General features: G+C 40.2%; 1 protein-coding gene across 1 annotated transcript in view; it reads left to right on the forward strand.

Moving 5' to 3' along the window:
- Positions 1–20871, forward strand: part of ADCY1 (adenylate cyclase 1) — a 1911278-nt gene that overhangs the window by 352967 nt on the left and 1537440 nt on the right. The window contains exon 4 of the mRNA XM_044065602.1: positions 13635–13753. Within this exon, the coding sequence (XP_043921537.1) occupies positions 13635–13753 (119 nt within the window). The remainder of the gene's footprint in view (positions 1–13634; positions 13754–20871) is intronic.

The following is a 20871-nucleotide window of genomic DNA, read 5'->3' on the forward strand; positions in this document are numbered from 1 at the left end:
AGCTTTTAGTAATGCTCTGGTGTTCCTATTTAGCCAGGGTGCATAGTTGGCTTTAACTCTGATCTTTCTGCTGGGAACTAGACTGTTAAGGATGTTAGAGAAGGTAGTATTGAAGTAGTCCACTGCCTGGTCTAACTGAAGTGTCCGTAGTGGTTCCCAGTTGCAGTGGTTTAGGGCAGTATTTAGGAATTTTGGGGTAAGGTTACGGTCATCTCGTATGAATTTGTAGACTACTGGTTTGGGGTGATTGGAGTGTTTGTGGAGTAGGAAGGTGGGGAGATGATCACTTAGGTCATCTGGGAGACAGCCTACTGTATAGTTTTGTTTGGGATAGTTGGTTAGTGTCCAGTCCAGTATGGATTCTCTCTTTGTTTTCTCATCTATTCTAGTTGGTTCTTCAATTAGTTGAGAGATCCCATATAGATTGATATGTGTTGAGGGGCTGCTGGAGTTACAGGCTGCCCAGTCAGTGTTAAGGTCTCCTAGTAGGATTGTTTCCTGAGGTAGATTGTCCTTTGTCCAGTGTAGGATGTCTTCTATTTGTTGCCTGGAGGTATGTAGCAGCATATTATATTGATCTTCTTGGTGTTTCTTATGGATAGGACAGAAAATAGAACTTCAGCATTTTGAAAAGTGGGTGGTATAGTGTGCAGGAGCTGGAGGTTAAGGGTGTTTTTAAAGAGAATGGCTACTCCTCCTCCTTTTCTGTTTGTTCTATCAGATCTAAGTGTATTATACCCTGGGGGAAGAAAGTTTTCATCTTGGATACTGGGTTTAAGCCAGGTATCTGTAATGGTGAGTATGCCAGGGTTGTAGTGGGCTATGAATGCATGTAGGTCTGTTAGCTTGTTGGTAATACTTCTTATGTTGAGATTTAGGATTAGCAAGTCAGATGTTTGTCTGGCTGAGAGGGGACCTGGATTTGGCTGAATGTCACCAGAGGTTAGCAGCATTTGTAGGAGTGTCAGTATGTGTTTTTTAATATTAATTGTTTGTGAGCTTGGTCTATGAGAGTTTTTCTTAGTGTGGTGAGATGGTGTCATTTTTGTTAGTGAGTAATATGTAGTTGTAAGATTTATGATTGTAGGGCAGATGTAGAAGTGTGAGTGGGTTTGAGAGGGTGGGCTAGTTTGGGTAGTGTGATAGGAGTAATTGTGCAGTGGTTGGTCTGTTTGTAAGGCAGTTAGGAAGGTTAGCAATAGTAGAGCTAGTGATAGGGATGTGAGTGTGGGTAACATGATACTACTTTGAGTGAGTAGTACAACTAGGATTCCTGGTTGGTTGTGTGTGAGGTTGGAGGTGTGTTGTCTGGGAATGTGTTGTTGGGAGTGGGATCAGTGTGGGATGTAATTGGATTGGAGGTGGGGGGAGGTAGGATGAGTGGGTTGGGCTAGTTAGGGAATTAGGGGTTGGACTGCAGGTCAGGTGTTTAAAGGTTAGAATAAATGTAGAAGTAGTGGGTGTGGGTGGAAATAGGGGGCAGGGAGGGGAGCAGAGCAAGCCCGAGCGAAGTGGGCTAACACTGACTCCAAGTGTTTCCTTAGGCTTTGATAAGTATGCAGTGTTAGCTTAAATGGTTATATGTTAAACTGAAAATTTTATCTGTAATTTAAACTGTATGTTTGCACTAAGTTGTAGACTATGTTATGGGCACAGAGTATAATTTTCTGACATTCTTAAAAGGATATAGAATTAAAGCTGGGATTAGTTACAGATGAAACAGGAGAGGAAATGAAATGCTATTTTATAGATTTCAGTATTTCTCAAAAGAAAATTGACTTTAGTTTGGGGGGGGCACTAACTGGTGAGCAATATGCAGCTGTTTATTCCTGGTGATGTACTCATCAGTACAGAGGTTTGATTAAGGAACTATACAGCAGAAATGTACTAATACACTCACTAACATTTGTTTAAGATAATGCAGATAAGGTATTTTACTGTCTAGACACTTGGAAGTTAAGCACCTACATTAGTGTTTAGTCTCTTTAGTTGCAGGAAAAGTGTCTGTGGGTGCCCAGTGCTCAAGAGAAACTTTGAAATTTCCACTGCTTGATATGGGAGGAAGAGACCTGCTTGACCTGAAGGATGGTTTGGATTAATTAGTGTTTAGTCTCTTTAGTTGCAGGACAAGTGTCTGTGGGTGCCCAGTGCCCAAGAGAAACCTTGAAATTTCCGTTGCTTGATATGGGAGGCAGAGACCTGCTTGACCTGAAGGATGGCTTGGATTAATTACTGTTTAGTTTCTTTAGTTGCAGGACAAGTGTCTGTGGGTGCCCAGTGCTTAAGAGAAACTTTGAAATTTCCACTGCTTGATATGGGAGGCAGAGACCTGCTTGACCTGAATGCTGGTTTGGATTAATTAGTGTTTAGTCTCTTTAGTTGCAGGACAAGTGTCTGTGGGTGCCCAGTGCTCAAGAGTAACTTTGAAATTTCCACTGCTTGATATGGGAGGCAGAGACCTGCTTGATCTGAAGGATGGTTTGGATTAATTAGTGTTTAGTCTCTTTAGTTGCAGGACAAGTGTCTGTGGGTGCCCAGTGCCCAAGAGAAACCTTGAAATTTCCACTGCTTGATATGGGAGGCAGAGACCTGCTTGACCTGAAGGATGGCTTGGATTACTTGACTGCAAAAACTTACAGGAGGATGATTACACATCAGGGGAAACAAACAGCTGCTGTTGGATTTGAAACATTTGAAAATTAAATAGAAAGATGCCAGAACCTGACACCCTCCTGAAACTCATACATATTCATATCTGTGTAATTATTGAGACATGGCTTCACTGCAATGACAACAATGCCTCTATACCAGGGTCTGTCTCATCTTGGGTAATTGCAGGGGAATATCTATACTTATTGAAACACCATCACCACACATCAACTTAATCACGACGCTAATTTGGAAATCCTGGATATCCAAATCACCTTTAACAAATCCAGCTATTACTTTACAGACCCCATCATTGTTGTTGCCCAAAGATGAGATTAATTGCCTTCACACCTTTAAGTCATTTTATAACAAACTAAATGCTTTCTTACTAAAGGACTTCAGTTACCCAAGCATTGATTGGCACACTTGCACCCTTAAAAATAGTTATGCTTAGCATTTCCTAGACTTCATTAAAAACAATGAACTGGATCAAGTTGTAAAATACCCACTAGAGGCTTTAATATCATTGACCTGGTCCTTACCAGCCTAGCTCCTTCCTGCATCTCACCCCAAATTTCTTCATGCCTGGTTAAATCTGACCACAAATCAGTCTACCAAATGAGACCATTTTAGGGACTTCTCCAAGGCAAACCTACTTCAACTTGTGGAAGACCCACAGAAAATCTCCAACAATCCTTTGGAAATTAACCCAAATCAAATGAGATTGCTGCTGCATTCACCTCTGACTTTACCAGCAACTGAACTATCAAAGGGACCAGGCAACATACAAGGCTACAGTCATTTAAATGCAAAGTATACAGTATCTGAACCTCTACTTAACCTGTTCAGCTTCATCCTGTGTACTGTGTTTGTTCCTGATGCCTGGAGAATAGCCACTTTGATTCCCCTTTACAAGGGTACCCCTTCTAGAGACCCAGGTAATTATAGTCCCATCAGCCTCATATTTATTTATTTATTTTATTTATGATATATTTATCATTCGTTGACCAGGAAAGTCCAACTAGGACAGAGACTATTTTCAGTGGAGGCCTGGGGAGAAACATTCCAGACACATGTCTTTGGATTGTGGGGGGAAACCGGAGTACTCAGAGGAAACCCGTGTGAATGCAGGGAGAACATGCAAACTCTGCACAGAAGGCACCCCAGCTGAGAATTGAACTGGAGAACCTCTTGCTGCGAGGCAACAACGTTAACCGCTGCACCACTGTGCCGCCCTTCGTCGTATATGCAAAGCCATGGAACATATCATACCATAGCAGAACTCATTTATATAGACGTATACAACTTAACAGATCTAGATCCCAATCAGTTTGGTTTTGTGAAAGATAAGACCTGTCTCCTGAACTTAGTAAACGTCTTTGAAATGGTTACAGTGGCTGTGGGTAGTAGTCATTTTTTGCGTACTTATCTTCTCCTGGTCAAGACTTTTGACATTATCCCACATGGTGGTATATTTGAAATGTTAGACAAGTTTAAAGTAAACTCAACTGATTGCAAATTGGCTGACCAACAGATCCTCAGTTGTGAAACTAACCATTTTCCTCTCTGTATGTAAAACTGTAACCATCTGGGTGCCACAGGGATCAGTTCTGGGCCCTCTTGTGTTTGGCATTTACTTTGTGGACATCTAAGCCAATGTCCCAGAAGTACTTTTGATCATGTTTGCTGATAACTGCAAACTGGGCGCTGTTGTCCACTCATTCACTGATACAAAACAGCTCCTGTAAGACCTAGAATATGTACATACATGGTGTATCAAAAACAGTCTCAAACTAAATGAAAAAGTGCAGTATTGTAGTATTTGGCACACAGGCTGCTCGCACCTCATATGCTGTAACTCATAAGAGGCATAGATACATATAAGGATAACTGTCTCCCATTCAGTCATCATATTTCTACCATAGTCAGGAAAACCTTCTATCTGTCTCAGTTAATTTCCAAGGTAAATATATTCAAGATCCAAAGAAGTCATCCTGTGATGGTACTCTTCCATTATCAGACCCATTATTGAACACAGTACCCTTTTGTATGTACAAATCCAAGCAGACCACTCAACTGGACCGGGCTCAAAGATTTCTAACCAAGAAATTTAAAGGTCTTAAATCCTTCGACTGTACTCCATAGCCTACAGGTTGCTGAGAGGGATATGTCTTCCTTTTCAAGTCAAGAAAAACCTAGTCCTTATTTGCCTCTGATTTCTTCACAAAACCACTATTTCCACAAACAGGTGTACTATAGACCTAAATCTACACCAAGAAATAAACAAGCCTCACTAAAGGGTAGGTTTCTAATTCATTGTATTCCAAAGTATTACTTTGACTTCTGAAGGCCAGTCTTGATAACTGGATGAGTAGACACAAATTTACAATAGGGTTACCATACATAGTCCTGCTGGATTTGGGAAGTAGGTACTATTTAGTGCTTGAAAACGGTGGAAAAATGTTTATGTATGTCTGCTTAAACATGTGTATGACTAGGCATGTTCTGATCCCCATGATCACTTACCCAGTATGTTTCTATTTTCCAGCATTTCTAGTCTGACTACAGACTCTTAAGCTTCACTCCATATGTCTATTCTGGTCTTTTCTTTTCAGTTTGTCTTATTTTACAGCTCAGTTCATTCTTTTAATCACTTCAAAGAGTGATTGCCTTCTTTCTATGAACTTTTCTGTCAAGGGAATTGATAATAACCTTTGGTCCTCTGTTTAAACTGAGTCTGGCGTTCTTGCTGTACACCCCATTGCATTTCTTGCAGATCTTTCTTAATAACATGCATAACAATTTTTTAAGGTGTCTCTTGCAAATTTGTAAAGTGTGCTATCACACTTTTAAACAGGGGTTTGTCCTTCTTTAGTCTCGTTTGTTGTGTCTAACAAGCCTTGGGAATGTTTCCCATATAGTAACTTGAATAGTGTGAGTCATATTGAAGCTTGGGTCATTTCTGTTATAGCAAAAGGAGGTGAGGAACCTACAAATTTTATATAACAGGGTGAATGTAAATTTTTTTTTTTTTTTAAATCTGACAATAGTAATGGTTTTGTAATTATGGACAATTTGGATTATGTTAATGGAATAAAAGAACATTCATCTGGCAATGAATGTTATAAAATAGTAACAGATAATATATACAATAATGTTATCAACAAATAGATTACTGCTTGTTAGATTAAGTTATTCAGGGATTTATAACTTGTGAATTATAAACATTTCTGAAAATAAATGATGCTAAATTTGAAAGACCCACAAGGATGAAAGACACATACACCCACAGTTTAGACTTATTATGGCTGGAAAGCAGTATAACATTGTCTTTTCTTTGTACTTTGATGCTGTGTTAAATCGAATTGCACGGACATCTAAGTTTTATTTAAGAGATTCATTGTTGATTTTAAATGAATTATACAATTTTGTTTTAAAGGTACAGACATTTTTTGTAACTATTGATGTTATATCCCTGCACAACTTTATACATCAGGATCTAGGCACTGATTATGTTACATATTATTTGAGTGAATACACTGCTCTAAGCAACACTGAGATAAACATAAACAACATTTGCTTATTTCTGAACACTGTTTTATATAATATTTTTTGTATTTGACATCTCTTTTTACCAAAACAAGGCGGAGTGGCTATGATGGCCAGTATAGCCCCTGTATTTGCAAACTTGTAATGACTGACTGGGAAAAAAGTTTCTAGAACAACATCATCTATTTTCTAAGGTTTCATTTAATAGAAGGTATAAAGGTGTTTTGTTTATTTGGAATGGAATAGATGAATAAATTAAAGAAATTTGTTTTAATGAGTTAAAATCTAGTATATCTTTTTTAAATGTGCAATTAGTGATTTAGTTTACAACATTAATTTTCCAGATGTTACTATAAGGTTGTATTTTTAGAACAGAATGTCTGTTATCTTTGTTAATAAGTATGTTTATTTGGCAAGTTTGCATAGCACTGTTATGAAATTCAACATAATTAGAGTGCAACTAATCAGATTAAGTAGAATTGTTAGAGAAGAGACATTTGAAAAAGAAATTAAGTTTTTATCAAATTTGTTTTTTTGATACAAGATATCCATCTGTTAAGCTGAATGATATGGTAACTGAAATTTCTAGGCATAGATGAGTAAAATTTGACCCTAACCTTAAAAAGAAAAAAGATTCCATTACTATCAAAGAAAACATTAACTGTAATGATTTTGGAAGATCATTTCCTCTCCCTACTTGTAGAGCTGCAGTAGAAGTTAAGAACGTTATTTCCAAAAACTGGAAAATAATAAAGGGAAATTGAGATCTAACAGAAGCCAGTGCTACAGGTCCTTTATTTATTACTAAAAGAGGAAGAAATTGGAAATGGTTACTAGAAAACTTTCTTGTTACTAGTTGTTAAAGACATACATACCAATATTTCAAGCATGGGCATTAATGTCCTTCTAGCTTGCCATTATACTAAAACACCTTTTTCCCATAATAAGTATCCAGGCTGTTCTTAAAAATATCTAAACTAGTACTTTCTTTAATGTAATTTGGTAGTCTGCTCCAAGCATCAGCTACTCTGACTTCTCATTCCTATAGAATCTTCTGCATAAGTTGTCTGATGATTCTTTAGTAATTTTTGATAACCCCAAACATTCCCAGAGGTAGTTGTCCCTAAATGCCCTATATACCTGAATAAGATCTCCTCTTCGATATCTGTAAGAGACACTGTACACGTTTAGATATTTTAGTTTTTCATAATAACTTAAATGTTCACATCCATGGATACCCTTGGTATATTTCCGTTGTACTCTTTCCAGTTTACTCATTCTTGTTTTCTTATAGGGTTTCCATATTGTTATTCCATACTCACGTTTGGATCTAATGTAACTAACAAACAATGACTTCATTATTTTTAATTTCCTAGACTTTATAAATCTTTTTATACAACCTATAGTTCTATAACTATCATTAACCAATTGGTTGATATGATTAGAAAAACTCATAGCTGAATCTATCCATATACCCAGGTCCTTAAATTAATCTGCAATTTCAATCACTGTGTGCTGTATTAAATATTCATCTTTCAGTCTATGCCTACCAAATCTCATATGCTTAGTTTCTGATGTAGGTTATCAGCAATATTACAGGTACTTATCCTTGTAATGAGTGTAAGGGTTCCAGATGCATAGATACAGGTCATCATCATCATCATCATCATCCACCTTTTTCTACATGAGGTCGGGGTGTCATGTCAACTGTTACCAACTCTCTCTCTCTCATGCCAATGCCTCTGTCCTACCTTCTCCAAAAATCATTCCTGCCACAGGTCTTCTCTCATACAATCTATCCACCTCACTGCTAGACACTTTATTTTCTCTTCCCTTCTGCCTGTATGTTCCTTCTTCACCAATTTGTCTTCTGCTATTCTGCACGTGCCTGAACCACTGTACTCCACTCTCTTTGACTTTCTCCGCAATTGAGGCTGTTTTGGCTTCTGCACCAACATTTCCATTTCTTCATCTGTCCCACAGTGTCCATCATGCCACATGCCTTAAGCACTTCATCACCTATAGCTTTTTCAACTTTTCTGCTTTTAGTGCCCAGGCTTCTGTACCATACAGTACTATTGTTTGTACCACTGTTTTGTATACCTTACATTTCAGCTTCTTTGAATTCTTCTGTCATGCACTACCCTGACAGTCTGTACCAGATGGCTGCAGCCTCTCTGACTGTAGCTTTGACCTCCTCATTCAGACTTCCCTTCTCTTTTCTTCAAGGGCTCCTCCCATATACTTGAAGTTGTTAACCTGTTCCACTATAGTCTCTTATAGCTCAGTTTTCAACTTCTTATGAATTACTCCATTTGTTGCCATTACAATTGAATTATCTGCAATCAGTTTTATCCCACGTGCCTTCAGTTTTGCATTCCATTCCCCTATCCTTTGCTGAAGTTCTTGCTCAGAGTCTGCCTGTAAATCCACATCAACTGCATGTAGCAACTTTGTTGACTGGTCCCCTCTGACCTGTTGTCTGATGTAGTCCATCACAAGTATGAACAGCACAGGGCTCAGAGATGAACCCAGATGCACACCCACTCTGACTGACAACCCCTGTGTGAGACCTAACACTGTTTGGACTTGAGTCAATAGGTCCTTGTACATAGCCTCCACTAATTCTATCAATGTTTATGGAACTTCAAACCACTGCAGGACTGCTCAAATCTACTTTCTTGGGACATTGTCATATGCTTTCTCAATGTCAAGGAATGCCCAGTTAATCTATTTCCTCATCTATAGCTTCTTCTCAACTGTCTCTCTGAAAACACTGGGGCAGTTATGCTGCAACCTGATCTGATACTCAGAAACAGATTCCACATCAAAATTATCACATTTAGAAGTGGAATACAACAATGGCAATGTTTCTTATGCATAATGAAACATCAGAGGCAGTACATACTGCAAGCTGCTGCAGCTGCAAGGGTTTTATGTTGCTAAGACAACAAGGAAACTCTAGCATCACATATACAAACAAAATTTAGCATTAAGGAATAATAATTACATTGTATTAGCTAACATGTCCAAAAGAGTTTAACTTTCAGGAAAATGTCTTTTTTGTGGTTGATCATGTGACAGTTGTAAGACATTTGGCTATTAATGGATAAAATATAGGTCTCTTACACGTATTTGGTTGTTTCATAAATGCATTTTTATATAAATTATTTTATTGTTTTATTAAATAGATATTTATATAAAAGTCAGCTGTTTTAGTCATGTGACATTGTGATGTATATAAAAGTGCTGTTTTTACACTTTTTCATTTTGATGAAGTTCTTGATGAAATAGAGTGTGAAACACTCTGTTTATTGAAGTGTGCCCTTTATAGTGGGGTTTTGTGGTCAGTTTTGTTTATCCCATTTGGTTTGCAAGTTTTCTTTTGGGTGATCATTGGTATTTAATTGGCAAAGTAGAAGTTCTGCCTAAAGAACACTAGTCATAGACCTTTGACATTGCCTTTCACAGAGCAGTAGATGTAAAGAAGAGGGGCCAAATAAGTATGAGAGATACCACTGGTGAACTGCCTTCTAGCGAAGTAGGTCCCATAAAGTCTTAATATGTGCTTTTTGAAATGGTAGCCATAATGGACATATAAATATATAGCTATGTTTATATATCTGTATGTCTGGGTCTACTTCTAATGATGGAAAGAGCACTTCCCTGAAACTGAATTTATTGAGACAACACCACCTTCTTCTTCTTCTTGCGGCTTTTTCCCGGTTAGGGGTCACCACAGCAGATCATCTGTCCGCTCATGATTGGCAGTGGAGTTTTACAGTGTTGAGTTGCCAGCCGCCGGGCCCAACCTTCCACAGAAGGCACACACATGCACACCTAGGGCCAATTTAGAGTGTCCAATCCACGTACTGCATGTCTTTGGGATGTGGGAGGAAACCAGAGCACATGGAGGAAACCCACGCGACCACAGGGAGGACATGCAGACTCCGCACAGAAGGCACCCCAGCCGAGAATCGAACCGGCGAACCTCTTGCTGTGAGGCGAAATTTACAGAATAATCACACTGCCAAATATTTTAAGAGGGAACATATTCACTTGGCCACCATAGGGAAATTTGCTCTTTTCCTCACTGTAGTGCGATCCCGGATTTGTTATATTTAGTTAGATGGTGTGAGGATGGTGCAGCCTCCCCCACATTGGTGGGTGTGGGGATGTACCTCCCCCTGGGTGGGTTTGACATACCGTGGTGTGTTTCTTCTTTCAGTGTTGGCCAAATGCATAGTTTCCTTGTTAAAAAAAATTCAGTAGTGTGATTTTTTGGTAAATTAACAGTTTGGTGTTGTCTTGGTGAATTCAGTTTCAGGTAAGTGGTCTTTCAATCATTAGAAGTAGAGCTGTATGTGTATCTCTATAGCTGACTCTCTCTCTCTCTATATATATACATATATATATATATATATATATATATATATATATATATATATGTATGTATGTGTGTGTGTGTGTATATACACACACAACACACACACACACACACATACATATATATAGCTAGGTATATAATATAACTATATATATGTGTGTGTGTGTGTGTGTTTGTGTGTGTGTGTATATATATATATATATATATATATATATATATATATACATACACACACACACACACACACACACACACACACACACACACACACACACACACACACATATATATATATATATATATATATATATATATGTATACAAACACATACACACATATACATATAAAATATATATATATAAAATATATATATATATATATATATAATATATATATATATATATATATATATATATATATATATATATATATATATATATATATATATCTATCTATATATACACACCGACACACACAGTGGATATAAAAAGTTTACACACCCCTGTTAAAATGCCAGGTTTTTGTGATGTAAAAAAATGAGATCACAATAAATCATTTCAAAAACTTTTCCCACCTTTAATGTGACCTATAACCTGTACAATTCAATTGAAAACAAACAAATCTGTTAGGGGAAAAAATATAAAAAAATAAAAATGTACAATACGCTGGTTGCATAATTGTGCTCACCCTTAAACTAATACTTTGTTGTGTGTGCACACCCTTAAACTAATACTTTGTTGAAGCACCTTTTGATTTAATTACAACATTCAGTCTTCTTGGGTACACACCTACCATCAGTTAAAGAGACTCTGATTACCCCCAAATAAAGTTTAGCTGTCCTAATAGGATTTTCTGACATTTACTCAGTTGCCTGCTACAGCAAAAGCCATGGTTCTCAGAGAGCTTACAAAGCATCAATGGGATCTCATTGTCAAAAGGTGTCATTTAGAAGCAGGGTACAAAAAATTTTCCACAGCATTGGCTATATCATGGAACACAGTGAAGACAGTCATCAAAAAGTGGAGAAAATATGGGACAACAGTAATGTTGCAAAGAACTGGACGTCCCCCCAAAATTGGTGAAAAGACAAGATGAAAACCGGTCAGGGAGGCTGCCAAGAGACCTACAGCAACACTGAAGGAGCTGCAGGAATTTCTGGCAAGTACTCGTTGTGTACTACATGTGACAACAATCTCCTGTATTCTCCATATGTCTGGACTATGGGGTAGGGTTGCAAGACGGAAGCCTTTTCTTGCACAGAAAAACATCCAGGCGCAGCTAAAATTTGCAAAATAATACATCAAGTCTTCCAAAAGCATGTGGGAAAATGTGTTATGGTCTGATGAGGCCAAGGTTGAACTTTTTGGTCACAATTCCAAAAGGTACTTTTGGCACAAAATCAACAGTTTGCATCACCAAAAGAACACCATCCTCATGGTGAAGCATGGTGGTGGCAGTATCATGCTTTGGGGATGCTTTTCTTCAGCTGGAACTGGGGCTTTAGTAAAGGTGGAGGGAATTACGAACAGTCACATTTGGCCCAAAACTTTCAGGTGTCTGCTAGAAAGATGAAGATGAAGAGAAATTTCAACTTTCAACATGACAATGACTCCAAGCATGCATCCAAATCAACGAAAGAATGGCTTCACCAGAAGAAAATTAAAGTTTTGGAATGGCCCAGCCACAGTCCAGACCTAAATCTAATAAGAAATATGTGGGGTGACCAGAAGAGGGCTGTGTCGAAGAGATGCTCTCTCAATCTGACAGATTTGGAGTGGTTTTGCAAGGAAGAGTAGACAAATATTGCCAAGTCAAGATGTGCCATACTGATAGACACCTACCAAAGAAGACTGAATGTTGTAATTAAATCAAAAGGAGCCTCAGCAAAGTATTAGTTTAAGGGTGTGCACACATGCAACCAGCATATTGTACACTTTTTATTTTTTTTATATTTTTCCCCTAACAGATGTGTTTGTTTTTCAATTGAATTGTACAGGTTATAGGTCACATTAAAGGTGGAAAAAGTTTTGAAATTATTTATTGCGGTCTCTTTTTTTATATCACAAAATGTGGCATTTTAACAGGGTTGTGTAAACGTTTTATATCCACTGTATATAGCTAGATATATAGCTATATAGGTATGTTTTTATACAGCTGCAAGTTTATGTCTATAGCTATATGTAAATATTTATATAGCTATATCTATAAATCTATGTCTATATATATATATATATATATATATATATATATATATATATATATATATATATATATATATATATATATATATATATATATATATATATATATTTGTAAATGGCTTTATAATGATTGATAAAAAATGAATAAATAAAAAGTTGAAACAAAATGCCAAAATGCCAAAAACACAAAATATCAACGAGTTGTTTAATGCTGGGGTGCAAGCCCTGCCCCCACCTGCTAATTATATATACCACTTCTGGTATTTGACAATAGTAGGGAAAGGACAAATTCTATTTTCAAGATTTAGTATTTTTGACATTTTGTATTTCAGCATTTTGTTTTGTCAGTCAAATGGCAAGGAAACCTTCGTGTATATATATATATATATATATATATATATATATATATATATATATATATATATTTATATGTGTGTGTATATAATATTTCACTATAGTAATAATATGCTGAATTCCTCTGAACTCCCATACACAAATTAAAACCCCAGTCTGCATGAATATGCAAGCCTTATATAAACTGTGTTCTTTTCCTTACTTTGTCTTTCTACAATATTGCCATTTTACTTGGTTTGTTTTGGCCTATATCATGTCATAAACCTGAATACAAGCATGATTCTTGTAATACAGAAGCATTTTATGGCATAACAGGAGTGGCATTGCCATCAGTTTTATGACAAGATGATATTTCAAGAATATAACTTTTTTTTAAGTGCTTCAAGAATAATGTAACATCTACAGTGGTTAGAATTAAAATTATGTCAGCTGTCTTTCTTTACTGAGAGATTAAATGGTGCAATTTATAAGCTAATATTGAGCATGCTTTTTAGGAACGACTTTTGATGAGTCTTTTGCCTCGTAATGTTGCAATGGAAATGAAAGAAGATTTCCTGAAGCCACCAGAAAGAATTTTCCACAAAATTTATATTCAGCGGCATGACAATGTCAGGTAAGCTCACAATATTTCCAAACACCATGGATTTTGTTTACTTTCAAGTGTAACAGAAATAAAGATACATTTTATGAACATTACATTTTTAGGTGTGGAGTAACATAAAATACATACATATTTCCTAGAACTGCTGTCAAGTTTTACATGAGAAACTACTCTTGTGAAATGACATATAATGTCTGTATGTAGTTTGTCCTGCATTCATTTTAGTACCATGCCTGCTGATGAACAAACCACCCCAGTGTTCTTCAGTCCATTTATTCCCCTTTGGTAAGTATCTCATGGGCAGTGGCAGTAGCTGACCAGAGGGTACAGCATCTCTCTCTACAGCCATGGAGTTATATTTTTGCCTACTGGCATTGAAAGCCTTTATTTAAAGGCCTCAATCTTGCCTCTGATGGCCAGTGTCATCAGATATGTCACTGTTGGGATTCCTGTTTTGACCCCTTATGTCTGCATGCTTCTACTCACATACTATGAAGGGCACTATCACCAGCTTCTGTGGTGGTAACTGGCTGACCAGAACCAGTACTTCCACTCCCCAAAGTAGGCAAGCGGGTTTTAGTGACTCAGTCTTATCCTCCCTGCCTTGTTCTTCCAGCACCCACTCAACTACATGAACTGAGATTGTCTGGGTCATGGTTAGGGCTTTATCCTTTTACTCCACATTGCTGGGCTGTGCAGCATCTTCATTTTTATTGTTTGTTTATCTGCATTTGATGACAGGGAAGTTCCTGCTGGTATAGGCTGTCGGCAGTGGAGGCAGAAGCAAAAAGAGGCTGACAGTGAAGTGCAATACTTTAACTGCTTTCACTAGAATGTATATAAATATAAGAACATTTGTACAGCAGAGAATATGCAGCATTTGGCAAGACAAAATTAATTTGAAATTCATTAACTATTAGAAGTTACAGTATATAATAACATTAGTAAGCAAACTGAAATTGAAAGCTTTAACGTTGTACACATTCTGATGTAAGGCTAAACTGATGCAACAATGCAGCAATAAACAAGTAAAGACAGCACATATTGAATTTGATATAAAGTTGAATTTGACAGAGGATAGATCCCAATAGATATCAATTATTTTTATAAACACTTGATGTGAATTTGTTCAATCTCGCCGATTGTTCTTTACACGTGGATTCGGAGCCGATCCATCGGCTCCGAGTCGGCCGCTTTCCAAGCTCAAGATCTTTGTGTTAGCATCGAGGCACAGTCCCTATCCCATGATGCTCTCCTACCAACCTCAGATCTAGTTTGCCGCTGCAACGGATCGCACGATCTTCGGAGGAAGCTCGGGCCAGTACCTTCTTTATTATCTTAAAAGAATTTAAAATTACTTATTAGACTATCAGGCATCTGATATTTGTGAGACTTCTCATATTTTTTGTAATTGTTGTTCAGTGAGTTAACTGGAAATTATATTTTTGTCTTCTAATTCGGAGCGGTTGCTCCTAGGCCTTTAACCTTTCTCAAGTTGCATTTACTTGACAGGGCTCTGTCAAATTTAATTCCCTATCCCCTTATTTTTCTTAGAATTATTGTATTTGAATGTTTTTGTGTCATTATTCTCATAGTTATTGCAGTTCAGGGATCTGAACTTTCTAAGGAGTTCTGTGGTTTCAACTTTTTGATATTGTTATCAGGGATCTGATATTTGTGTGTAATTTCTGTTTATAATGTCTGAGAAACAAAAATCTGGATGTAAAAGGTGTGACTGTGGACAGAAGATGTCCATCACCGATAACCATGTTTCTTGTGTGTACTGCTTGGGTCCACTACATTTACAAGAAGATTGCTCTATCTGCCATTCCTTCAGTGGCAGGGTTTTATTAGAGAGGTGAAGGTCGATAGAGGGCTGTTGAAGCCAGATTTTCAAGAAGCATTAGACAAGACTGATCAGACCTCCAAGTCCTCGAAGGGGTCAAAGTCTTCTAAGGTGTCATCAGAGCACAATTCTTCTGTTCTGAGCACCTCTGGGAAGACTCGGTTGCCGGCTCCACAGCCTTCTGAGCCGTGCACTGAAATCTTACCTCGGAGCCAAATCATTGTGTTGGAGCCAGTGTCAGAAGTTTTAAAGTCCCTGATCCTTAAGTTGGTGGCTTCTTCAGCTCCTTCGACCCGTTCTTCCAGTACCCTTTCCGACATCGATGTGGACCGCGTGGTGCAGAGACTTTTGGTGAAACTGGCCCTAGCCAAATTGCTTTCAGCTTCGACCCAGTTGGCTTTGAAGCCTACAACCCCCCCACCATGATTTCTGCTTCTCCTCCGAGGCCAGTTGAGCCTTTGGAGCTGGAAAGAGAGGATCTGATAGTGGTGGAACCCTCGGAGCCGAGGCCTGTTCCAGTGCCCTCGGCCCCATCAACCTTGACTTCTTTGGTTCCGATTGAAGAGTCTCAGAGCCGACACTCTCTCGCTGGTTCCAGGGGAGAGAGTCGAACTGATGGTTCAGTTCCGACTCTTCCTCTCGGGGCTTCAGCATAGATGAGCTGGGTTCCGTCCTCTGGTTCGGAGCCCGTGGTCTTGGCCCCTGGGATGTTGCCATCTTCTTCGAATCCGGCAGACTCCTTGGGTCGGGAAACCGGTGCCTTCGATGCCATGAGGAGGGTCATGTCTGCTAAGACCCTTACCTCTTTGGATCTTTCCTCTTTCTCCCCTAAAGGGCAGCATTCTGTCCCTACACCACAGGTCCCCACCAAGCGTCGGGACCCAGAGCCTCAGGTAACCCCATTGGGTGACCCCTGCTTGACTGAGACTTCACCAGGTGCCCCCACTGATGAAGTCCCCAGAAAAAGACTGCGCAAGAGGAGGCATTTAGATTCCCCTCAGGAATCCTTAATATCAGACACCGACTTAGAGGAATCAGAAGGGTCCCCACGGTCCTCCTCTGAGGATGTCTCATTTGCAAACATCCTGGAAATATTAAGGCAGAGGGGTGACTGGCAGTCCCTTACCCCTGCAGAGGATGAGTCGGTGCTCCTGAAGGCCTTTGGGTCTTAACCTTCCACCTCCTGGGTTACTCCGCCCTTTGACGAACTAATGGACTTGGTCGCTCGAAGGGCGTGGGAGTCTCCTGATTCCATGGAACCAGTCCCTCGGAGGCCCAACAAATTTATCACCTCCCCTCAAGACAGGTCTTTTCTTATGAAGGGAGTCCCCGTTGATGCCATGGTGGTGGCGGCGGCGGCCACCAAGAAAGAGATGTCAGAAGCCTCTTCTTCTGTTCATCCTCCTAATAAAGACTCTAGGGCTATGGACAGATACAGAAATGCATCTTTAGTTCCGCGACATTTGCAATGAGATCATTCAACTATTTGACACACTTTACCCGTCTTCAACGAGATCTCCTCAAAGATCTTGGAGATACTCTACAGGGAAAACAAATGATGCTGTTTCAGCGAAAGTAACGGCACAGCTTAACACCCTTAATTCTATTGTGATCTCGTCCATGTGGCTTATTACTTATGCAGCCGATGGATTGAGCCGGGCAGCAGGTTCTGCGATAGCTCTGCGGAGACGATCCTGGATGCGCTTATACTCCTTTGCGGAAGCCTTCAAGTCTTCCTTTGTTAATACCCCATTTGATGGCTCTTCCTTGTTTGGGCCTAAAGTCAAGGAGACACTCACTAGGTGTGAGCAGGAAGGAAAGACTCTATCTGCTGTAGGAGTCCGTTTTTCCACCCCCACTAGACCATACCCCAAAGGGCAGAAAGTGGAAAAATGTGGTTCCGAAAGTCCCAAGGAGCTTTCCAGAACACAAGTAGTGAGCCCCCCTCCAGGAGCAGAGGAGGGGGGTATAATGGTAAACACCGCCCAGGCGGCAGAGGGGGGGGGGCGCAGAACCAGGGTGACAGGGAGCAGTTCCTTGGCAAGCCCTATCAGCGCTCCTGAAAGGAGGCCCGGCTGTTCTGCTGTGGTGGCAGTCGGGGGTCGCTTAGCTTTATACCCAGATGCCTGGCTAGGAATTACATCAGATTCTTTGGTAAAAAGCATAATTACCAGAGGTTACAGCATTCTCTTTTCAGAATCCCCTTCCATTCGTACAAGAATCCCAGATGTTCCACCCAGTCCTCAGAATCTAGCAACCATAGAAATTCAAAGGCTGCTACAAAAAAGAGTCATCCAGCCAGTCCTGGTGGACCAAATAGGATCCGGAACTTACTCCAGGTTCTTTTTAGTTCCAAAGAAAACAGGGGACTGGAGGCCCATCTTAGACCTCAGCAAACTGAATACCTTTGTCAAAAATGAAAAGTTCCAGATGGTCATGCTTCAATCGATACTTCTGTTTCTTGAAACGGGCAATTGGATGTGCTCTATAGATCTTAAGGATGTGTACTACCACATCAAAATGGCCAGGCCATCCAGAGTTCACTTGCGTTTCCGACTGGGGGCTAGTCATTACCAATTCCGAGCTCTGCCCTTTGGTCTCACCACAGCCCCCAGAGTGTTCACCAAATGTATGGCAGTGGTCATGGCTCACCTGAGATGTTTAGGATTCCGGGTGATGTTCTTCATCTCACATTGCTGCAGTCCTTACACTTGGGTAGTCCGCTGTCCTCGGTCGGCCCGAATATCAAAGTATTAGGCTGACGTCGGCCAAGGCGCTTAAGACTGACATCAGGACGTCAGGGTACAAATGCGCATGACCGACGTCATATCCTCAGTCTTTTTTGCCGCATGGTCCGATGCAGAAGCAGCATTGCAAGTGCCGTTCGGCATTCTGAAATTTTTCGAATTCGGAGTTTCAGACCGAGTCAAAGTTGGCTAAGTACCCCGTTGGGGAATATTTTAGTTTTTTCTTGCCTCAGTGGTTTACCGGATGTCAGAAAAAGTGAATAACTGTATTTCTTGTGGGAAACAGATACCGCATAGAGATTATCATACTTTGTGTATTCCTTGTTTGGGGCCTGAGCACGACGTTGTTGGGTGTCGCTTTTGTGCTAGGTTCAATAAGCGCACTATTAAGCGAAGGTTAGATTGTGCCAGGTTGGTCTTCGGGAAGCGGTGCAATTATAATATGCCGTCGGATGCTCCGACGCCCGCTTCTTCGAAGAAGCGCAAAGACAAAGCAGCTAAACCCAGGCAAGAAGAGTCGTCCGTGCCGGATGCCGGTTCTTTAGAGGTGTCAGTGGAACCGGTGGTTCCGCCGGAGGTTTCTCTGGAGTCCCAGGGGGAAACTTTGTTATTGCAGGATGTGGCCTCTCAGGAGGCAGGTCAGGCTGAAGGGGCTTCTCAGGTTACTGTACTCCCCTCCCTTCCTAGGGTGGTTAGGCCCTCTCCTTCTGTTTCCAAGGCTTCTCCCAGAGGCAGGCCAGGTTTAGCTTCTGTTGGTGTCACTCCTAGTTCATCAGGATCTGTGCCCAAGAAGCACATGCTTAAAATTGCAGAAGTATTCTCCTTATTCTGATTCTGATGTGGATGATTCTACTCCTTCTGCTTCTCCTCCAGAGGATTTTTCTTTTTCAGAGACTCTTCATTCCATGAGGGAACATTTTAAGTGGGAAGGTCAGGACTTCTCTGATTCCAGGAAAAGGCTTAGGGAATTTTTGCTTTTACCCCAGCATAGGCCTTTGGCTATACCTCCTGTTCTGGATGTTGTGGAAGATGTGTTTGCAGAGGCTTCACTTAATCCTGATTCTTTGCCTCCTGCTCCTGTTAAACCGGATAGGTATTACAGGGTGCCTGAAGCTCATAAATATCTTTATAAGAGTCCTAGGGCGGACCCAGAAACTGTTAGTCAGGGACCTAAGGGTGTCAAGGCCTCTGTTGTAAAAATCCGGTTCCTCCAGATAAAGAGGCCAGGGCTTTGGATAGATGGGGAAAGAAAGTCTATACTTCTTCCACCTTAGCTATGAGGGCTTTGAATTGCCAGTTTCACATGTTGAAATATCAAAACTATCTACTTTCTCAATTGAAGTCTAAGGTAGATGCTCTGGCGGAAGGTATTGAGTGTAAAGAATTACAAGATTTGGTACATGTTTCTGAACAGGTGGGTAAGCATTCTTTACAATGTGGTTTTGATGCTATACAGGCCTCGTCTAGGGTGGCTGCCACTGGGTCAGTTCTTCGCAGGCACGCCTGGCTGAGGGATCAGAATTTATCTGACCATGTTAAGACAAGGATTTTAGATGCTCCTTTACAGTCTGATGTATTGTTTGGTTCACCTGTGGAGGCAGTCTTAAAGAAAATGGAAGACAAGGCTAAGTCTATGCAGACTGTTAAAGATTTTTTGCAAGTTCAGCCTCCGAAGTTTAGTAGGAATTGGCCTGCTAAGGGGTGGACGTACCCTTCTTATGATTCACAGTCTAGGGGTAGATCTAGACGTGGTAGGGGCAGAGCTCAGGGCTCTTTCAGGCCTAGAACAGGGAGTTCACCTGCACAGTCTTCGGTGAGGGCAGGGGCCAGTCCTTTCGTAAACAGGCCCAATGACCTACCTTTTCAGCTGCCAGAGCCTTTTCGTCTGGCAGCACCTTTGGGAGGAAGGTTGGCACTCTTCAAGGAAAATTGGAGTTTAATTACCCAAGACAGATGGGTATTGGATATCATACACCAAGGTTACAAGTTTTATTTCCATACCTTGCCTCCTTTCAAAGGCATGCCAGACGTTCCTCCTCAGCAAAGAATAGAGGCTCACAAACAAATTTCTCTGCTGCTTCAAATAGAGGCCATACAGCCGGTCCCTCTGCCAGAAGTGGGCCTAGGATTTTATTCTCGCCTGTTCCTAGTACCAAAGAAGGGGAACACGTGGAGACCAATTTTGGATTTATCTATCCTCAACACTTATCTGGACATTCCCAAGTTCAAAATGTTGACGTTGCAACAGCTTTTACCTCTGCTGGGCAAAGATCACTGGATGGTGACTCTGGATCTCAAGGAGGCTTACCTTCATGTTCCTATCAGGCTAAGTTGCAGGAAGTATCTGCGTTTTCGGGCTGGGACTTCTCATTATCAGTTCTCTGCATTGCCCTTTGGCTTATCTACTGTGCCCAGAGTGTTCACGAAAGTTCTGGCTCCAGTGATAGCTTTCTTCAGGCTAAAAGGAATACAGATCTATCCTTATTTGGACGATTGCCTGATTCTGGCTCAAGGAAGGGACGAACTTCTTCATCATT

This window comes from Protopterus annectens, chromosome 3.part0 (genome assembly GCF_019279795.1).
Source record: "Protopterus annectens isolate FY-2018-M chromosome 3.part0, PAN1.0, whole genome shotgun sequence".
NCBI lineage: Eukaryota > Metazoa > Chordata > Ceratodontiformes > Protopteridae > Protopterus > Protopterus annectens.